The sequence below is a fragment of the Ictalurus furcatus genome, chromosome 23 (genome assembly GCF_023375685.1).
Source record: "Ictalurus furcatus strain D&B chromosome 23, Billie_1.0, whole genome shotgun sequence".
Classification (NCBI taxonomy): domain Eukaryota; kingdom Metazoa; phylum Chordata; class Actinopteri; order Siluriformes; family Ictaluridae; genus Ictalurus; species Ictalurus furcatus.
In genome coordinates, this window is record NC_071277.1 from 7752143 (window position 1) to 7759869 (window position 7727).

The following is a 7727-nucleotide window of genomic DNA, read 5'->3' on the forward strand; positions in this document are numbered from 1 at the left end:
AATAAAGAGAGGGCTGGTGAGGGAAAGACTGTTTATAGCTGCTATAACGTAAGTGAGAACAGGAACTCACTTGTTTCTCAGACGTTCCAGAACATTAAACGTAGCTATAAATGGATTTAAAAAAGGCATAAAATAGAGGTGAGTGAGCTCTTTTTATCATCTTATCTTGCATTTTTTGTGTGTTTTTGGGAAAACGTGGCCTTGCAGCCCTAATAATCACTCTCAGCCATGTTAAAAGTTGTTATTGTATTGTATTCTTCTTTACTTGTGTTTGATAAAAGCACCGACCCAATGAAGAGATATAAATAAACACGGTCGATTAAATCCTATACAATGCAAGACACTCAATGATTCTACAGCCTGGAGATTGCTGAGGATGGTACCACTTGAAGTACCATGGAAATGGTTTTGGACCTCAATTCCACATGGACATTCTGGCTGTGGTTGCTGGGACGACGGTTGCTGCGATGGCCTTAGGACTGCAATTACCACATACAATTCTGCACTCAGGTCTCCTTTAGTGAACAGTGGACTAGTTCAACAAACAGACTTCATATAAAAACCATAATGAACTTTCTTTTACTTTCGTTACCCAGATGAGTATGGGTTTCCTTCTGAGTCTGGTTCCTCTCAAGGTTTCCTCCTCATATCATCTTAGGGAGTTAAAATCTCTATCCTGTGTTTATATGTTTCTGTAAAGCTGCTTTTAGACAATGTCCATTGTTAAAAGCGCTATACAAATCAAATTGAATTGGAAAAAAAAAAAAGTGTAGAAAATGTGACCACTTGGTGGCGACCCAAGCACGTTCATTCATCACTAACACTCATCCTTAATATTTCTAACCCTCGAGCTCAGAGAGTGCTCTTCAGATACTCTTCAAATATATTTGGTATGCACAGAGAGTATAAGAGCAACACTGAGAGGTTTTTCTTTTTCATTGTTTAATTATACAAAAAAAGTAAAACATTAACAAAAGAAATAACCAGAAGGATTTATGAATCAGAAATAATCCAGTGAGGCATATTTAACATGTTTCGATTCAAATGTAGTTATCTTATCATTTATCAACTTGAGTCAAAGTTCACACTTGGTTAAAAAAATTATTTTAAAAGGAAATGCATGACCAAGTGTGAAAAATAAAAATTCACTGTAATGCGATGCTCCAAATGTCACTATGAGTAAGCAAAACAAACAGAACAGAGCCGAGTCATCTGTCAGCTGTGACACAATCTCCCCGAGAATAGACCTGTGTTCTTCAGCATTAAAGGAATAAATGGCATTTATATGCAAATTATGCAAATTTACCCTTTAGTCCATCAGCGAAGGCATGTTTGGTGTCAGATGTTTACTTCTAGCTATGAGGCTAATGAAGCTAATAAGTAATGAAAGTCTCACCTAATAAATAATCTGTCCATAAATCTCTGCTTCAAACCACATTCCAGTGAGGAATGAAACTCTCCATGACATGCTGTTATGGGAAAATCATCAACAACAGGAAATGGCATTACTGCTGAGTTGGTTATTTAAAAATCTAAAACAGTGCATAATAAAGTGTTTTTTTTTTCCCTCTCATACTTACAGCAATTTTCCAACTATTACAATTTCTTCTTTGTTAATGAAAAAGGCATTTATAAACTTTTATCCATTCATAGTTACATTAGTTTTTACAAATGTTATGGTTAAGGGAAGTTCTGGAAGTCAAGTCAGTTCCTGTTCTCACTTACGTTATAGCAGCTATAAACAGTTCCCTCAACAGACATTTTTTCGCCTTTCTAGAGGTGAATAAGACGAAGAAAAACAATGCAGCTTGTCATGGTTTACTTTTTTTAAATCATTTCATATCCTCCAACAGCAGATTTATTTATTTATTTATTTTTACAAGAAAATGGAAATGAAGCAACTGATCGTAGAATTTTATTAGATGGAACTTAATTGTGGAAATAGCTCTTCCTGCTTTAAAAAGTAAGATTATTTTTGAAGCATGTATGTATATGAAGTTCTGTTCATGAACATATGGCGAATATTTGGGTGAGATAGACTAAACATCAGCGCTGAAATGCTGTGTGAATTAGTGCGTCGCTTAATCGTTCAGACATTTGGAGGAACATTTAATGGACATCCAGAGTATCATATACAATACATTAAATAGTTGTAGTCGAGTAAAACGTACTGAGACTGAAATCACGAGAGAAAGGGTTGAGATTAGGGACAAAAACACGCACATAAAGGCTCGAGAGACTCAAGATGCCTTTAAAATCTGTCATAAACTTGTGTGTAATCAGAGGCAGAGAGCACAGCCCCAGTTCACTACCGTTTAATTCCATTACTTAAAACATTAACCTGATTGGGTGAATGTTCTCCAGGCCAATCATCTTCATATTAATAAGCAGCCCAGGGTTGCCATATAGTGCCTGTGCTGTGGTACTTTCATCTGTTTTATTTCTAAATGGACTTGGGGTTTGTGTTTACATTTAATTTTACGATCTAGTTAATCAGCGTGGTGTATTTACTTTTATTGAGTAACATTTAAAACTTGAAAGTGAATCCGGAGGGTTTTTAATTAAATCACCATTGCACTAGAAAACACTGAACAAATCTGGCAACCCAGAACCCGCATGGAGATAATGATGTAAAAACTCACCCCCACCCCCATTCCCACCCCCCTGTGATGCTGATGATGGTGATGATGATCTGTGGAGATCTGTAGGGGATGGGGAGGGGGGGTTAAGGTGGATGTGGACACACAGGAGCGCATTTAGGAGGAGTCTCCGCTTCCTCGCGTCTCACTTTTGATTTGACAAGTGAAGATTCGCGCTGCACATGACACACACGTAAGAGAAAGAGATTGCGCGTCTGAGTTCAGTCTGCGGGGATACAAACAAAAAAAAACAAAACAAAAAAAACAATAAACTATGGACAGGAGGACGAACTTTGGGGACGTTTTTCACAAAACTCTGAGCGTCTCGGGGAAAAAGATGGACTCGTTGCGCGCGCCGGGTGTCGAGCCGCCGTGCAGAGAGCACCAGTCGCCGCTCGGATCTTTCGATCCGCCAGACTCGGACCCTCTTCAGGCTGTCGGAGGAGGAGTGGGGTCTCTGGGTCTCCCTGGTGGATCCATGCGGGCGCCGTATGGCGTTGGAGGCGAAGGTGCGAGCGGACAGAGCAGCGGCGGAGAGCAGAGCCCGGACGACGACAGCGACGACCGGTGCGAGATGATGCTCCTGGCGACGGCTCGAGACCCGAGGACGACTTCTGCAGCGGCGGGTGCATCGGGCGCAAAGTGCGAGACGGGGAAGAAGAACCGGGAGCAGAAGATGCTGCGGCTCAACATCAACGCGCGCGAGCGGAGACGGATGCACGACCTGAACGACGCGCTGGACGAGCTGCGGGCGGTCATCCCTTACGCGCACAGTCCGTCCGTGCGCAAGCTCTCCAAGATCGCCACGCTGCTCCTCGCCAAGAACTACATCCTCATGCAGGCGCAGGCGCTGGAAGAGATGAGACGGCTCGTAGCGTACCTCAACCAGGGCCAGGCCGTGTCGCTTGCGCCGAGTCTGAGCGCGTACGAGCAGCCGCCCGCGTACCCCGCGTTCCCCGGCGGAGCCGCCGCGGCCTCCTCGTGCCCCGACAAATGTGCCCTTTTCAACAGCGTCACCTCCAGTCTGTGTAAACAGTGTACCGACAAGCCTTAAAACACACACACACACACACACACACACCCTCTCTGTGAGACTGAAACTGACGCCTGTAGGCTGCATTTCATACTCCAAGAACGGATAGAAAAGAATTCTTAACTTTTCCTACATCGACTAGGATTTCAGCAGCTTTGCCGCAGATCCAGCAGTTTGTTCCTTTCTTTTTCTTTTCTTTCTTTTTTTTGTTTTGTTCAGATACTTGACATCTATGTGTGTGTATGTGCGCGCGCGTGTGCGTGCGTGTGTGTATGTATATATAAAGTAAGTGCTGGTGCGAGTGAATTGAAAGCAAACAAAGTCTATGTGTGAGTGTTGAGAATGGACACTTTATGGAAATATGGACCCTAAACACAGTGAGCAGATCCGATCCGACCTGGCAACATGTGAGCATTACATTTACTTTGCCTGCACGTTTTATTTCGGGATTTCTTGCTTAATAGCTGTCCTATTATTATTATTATTATTATTATTATTATTATTATTATTATTATTATTATTATGATTATTAATAATAATAATAATAATAATAATAATAATAATAATAATAATATGAGTGTTTCAGTTAGAAATGTCGCTTTTTGCGTTTTGGTGATCAAATCAAGTATGACTTGGAAAGCAAAGATCAAATTTGCAGAACTGATGAAGGACTTTTGTTTTTGTCATAGCGGATGTGTAACATTTCCACTGCAGCCTTGTTTGAGTCGTTTGAAGTTGACTTTGGACGTTGAAGTTGAATTTCTAGATCTGCAGACGTGATATAAGACTTTCTGCTGTACATCCAGCTTATTTCTTTTATGTTCTATTCTTTTCTTCCACTCTCATGCAGCAGGCTGTGAATGAGATTTCGGGCTTGGGATTGTTGTCAGGTCAGCATGATGAGCACTGCAGATACTGTGCATCCGGTTCACTCTGACTGCACAGGGCCACTTGTATATGTTGATGTCCTGGAAAAAAAAAAAAGAAGAAGCTTTATTAAAATATTTTGATCAAACTTATACTTTTTCGCCTGGTTGTTTGTTGTGAAAGAGTGTGAAGAGATTACAGGCTGATTCATATCGATGAATGACTGAAGTGTAGGATAAATAGCTAATGATTGATGATGACAAAACAAGTCTCAAAAAAGAAAAAAATTATATATATATATATATATATATATATATATATATATATATATATATATATATTATAGGCTACTATGTGTTATAAAGTCCTCATGAACATGCCGGCCTCCCTAGATCTACCCTAAGAGAAGGAGCTTCATTTATAATTAGGATTATTGTAACAATTTCCATGACGGTGTGTGTCAGGTGTTAATTGGAAAACAACGAAGTAGGAAAACTGTCGCGTGCAATCATTTAATGAAACGTATCGTTAAAGCAATTAAAAACTCGAGCAGGTGATTAGGGAATGTAATTATTCACTGGTTTAATTGGGTGTGTTTAATCACGACATCACCGCTCCGTCTCTGAAGTCCGACACTGTGTGGCAAGGGGATGAGTTACTTTAAGGGGGAAAAATAGAAATAAAAAGGAGTAGTAGTAGTAGTAGTAGTAGTAGTAGTAATAATAATAATAATAATAATAATAATAATAATAATAATAATAATAATAATAATAGAGAAAGCTGAAACAAATGTTATTTGACTGAGTTTATTACTGAGTATATTTGCATTCAAATGTGCTGAAATGAAAATATAAACCTGGATAATTCATTCTTTTCATCTATTATTATTATTATTATTATTATTATTATTATTAGCGAATTTATTTCAGCTGGGTTCAGCATAAATGCATTTGCCTTCTTAGTCGCCTTCTTAGTAAGATCTAGTTTCACAATATCAAAATGTTAACTTTATGTAGAAAACAAACAAACAAAAACAACAACAAAAAACAACTTCTTCCGGGAGCTATAAGACGACACTACACTAAATACAAATTTATTGGATCATCCGGGTAGGTAGGAGCTTTACCCATAGAGCTTCATTTGTACAATCTAATTTATAAATATATACAGTGTATTTAGATATTTAGATATTTAGATATTTCTAAGGCTCGTATTAGAAAGCTGAACATGTTAATGTAATGTCTGAAAAGGAAGTGAAGAGAGAAAAGCTCGGTGGGATAAAAAAAATAATACTAATAATGTTAGACTTTTAAATGTGCAATTAGCAGCACTCAAAATTTACTCAAAATTCATTCAAAATGACAAACTGGGTTTTAAAAAAACCCCAACCCACTCATTTGGATGTTTTAATACCAAATATTTTTTAAATGATTCAACCTAAAGACAAACATGCATCTACAGTACTGTCACAATTTCTTTCAGCACCACGGACAGCTACTGTAACTGTTTAACCCTTTAAAGCCCAGAATTATTACTCAGTTATTACTCTGAAAGATTATTACTATACAGTAATTACAGTAAAACTAATTATAGACCATAATTAGTGAAGCGAGGAACAAATGTAGACCTGGGATTTCACATTTACACCTTCAGGTTGTTCGTCTAAATAAAACGTATTTAACGAAATAAGATTTACTAATCGTTTATAACTTCAGAGGTCAATGCTATAGCAGTTTCATACTACAGAAAACATACCACGACGGCCTACGTATTCAATCCTGATCAAGCAGGAATGATTACAAATACATTATTTATTACTAATATAATGAAGTGAACAGTCAAAGAAATTAGTAATAGTAAAAATGTAATAAAAAGAAACTAAATCCAAAATTGTTCAAAAATATGATCAATATTCATGGCTTTAATTACGCATCAGAGTCGGACGCCAGAAAACGATTTAACGAGAGTACCGCTCCACTTTCTCTAATGTGTCCACTCTGTTATTAGGCATTTAGACAACACTGATATTAGTCTGTCCTTTCTAATCCAGAGCGCATCGCAGACGTGAAGCCGAGCACTCGAGTCGTTAACCAGGGCCAGCAGTAATCAGCCATCACTGGGCTCTGCTGGAATAAATACTGTCAGCAATTACTGTTTGGAGTCAACTACTTTCCTGCTTTTCCACTTTTTTCCCCCCATCGTCGCTCTGTTCATGGTAATACTTTTGGCGAGCATTAAAAGAGAGAAGCTCAGTGATGAAGTTTAATTATACATGGCTCTGAAATGCATTATTTAATGCCGCAATTAGCCTACGCCAAAGGGTGTAATTCACCTGGGAAGTGAAAAAGGATGATCTGGGAGCGTAGGGTTCTTTTAGAGTATCGAAGGACAGTTCAAATGGAAAAGAAAAATGGAAAAGAAGCACTCAGGACCATGCATCATGTGCATTTCGGTGATACGACGTTAAACCCGCAACCCACCAGCAATTCCACCAGCAACAGCAGTTTTATTTTATTATTCATGAAGCCAATAAAGCGTAATCTGTCTTTAAAGTGTCTATATGGATCCTCAGAGGTCATGAATACAAGTGCAAGATAAAACAAACAAACCAAAAAAAAATAATAATAGGTGCCTTTCCCCAAGCCATAAAATATCCAATTTGCAATATCAAAACCCAACAGGAAGCCAATTCGTAATAAAGATGTGCCACAGTGTGAGGATGATAAACACAGGATACCGAGAGATAGACGTGCGAGTGGGGATGTGGACTTATCCTTTTTCTTCCATATCACTCCTACACCAAAAGCGTGGGAATCTTTCCCTCCGTGCGTGGCCTGCGCCTCCGACTGTCAGAGGCTGTAATTCAAGAGTGGCAGCCATGACAGTTTTGACAATAAACACATGAGAGTGAGATGATCACATGGTCACGCTCCACATGATCGAAGTAACTAGTAATAATAAAATAAAACAACATGATGTTAGTTTAAAAAGGAAAAATCATTTCCCAGATAGAGACGTTTATTTAAACATTCATGGAAGGAGTCTCCAGTGTCAGTAAGCTTCCGGCATGTGAAAGAGGTTTCTCAGGAACCAGACAAGCCTTTTTTTGCCTTGTTAACTAACATTCTACAACCTTAAGTGTAACTATAAATGGATAAAAATAAAAAATGAAAACACGGTAAAATCAA

General features: G+C 38.7%; 1 protein-coding gene across 1 annotated transcript; it reads left to right on the forward strand.

The window, feature by feature from the left end:
* The first annotated feature begins 2888 nt into the window (after positions 1-2888).
* bhlhe22 (basic helix-loop-helix family, member e22) lies at positions 2889-4650 on the forward strand. Its single transcript, XM_053611319.1, has one exon. It carries the CDS (start codon positions 2914-2916, stop codon positions 3691-3693), a length of 780 nt encoding a protein of 259 aa, XP_053467294.1. The 5' UTR covers positions 2889-2913; the 3' UTR covers positions 3694-4650.
* Positions 4651-7727: the final 3077 nt, after the last annotated feature.

Excerpts from the sequence above, each read along its gene's own strand:
- bhlhe22 (XM_053611319.1), top strand. The coding sequence starts at position 2,914 with ATGGACAGGAGGACGAACTTTGGGGACGTTTTTCACAAAACTCTGAGC.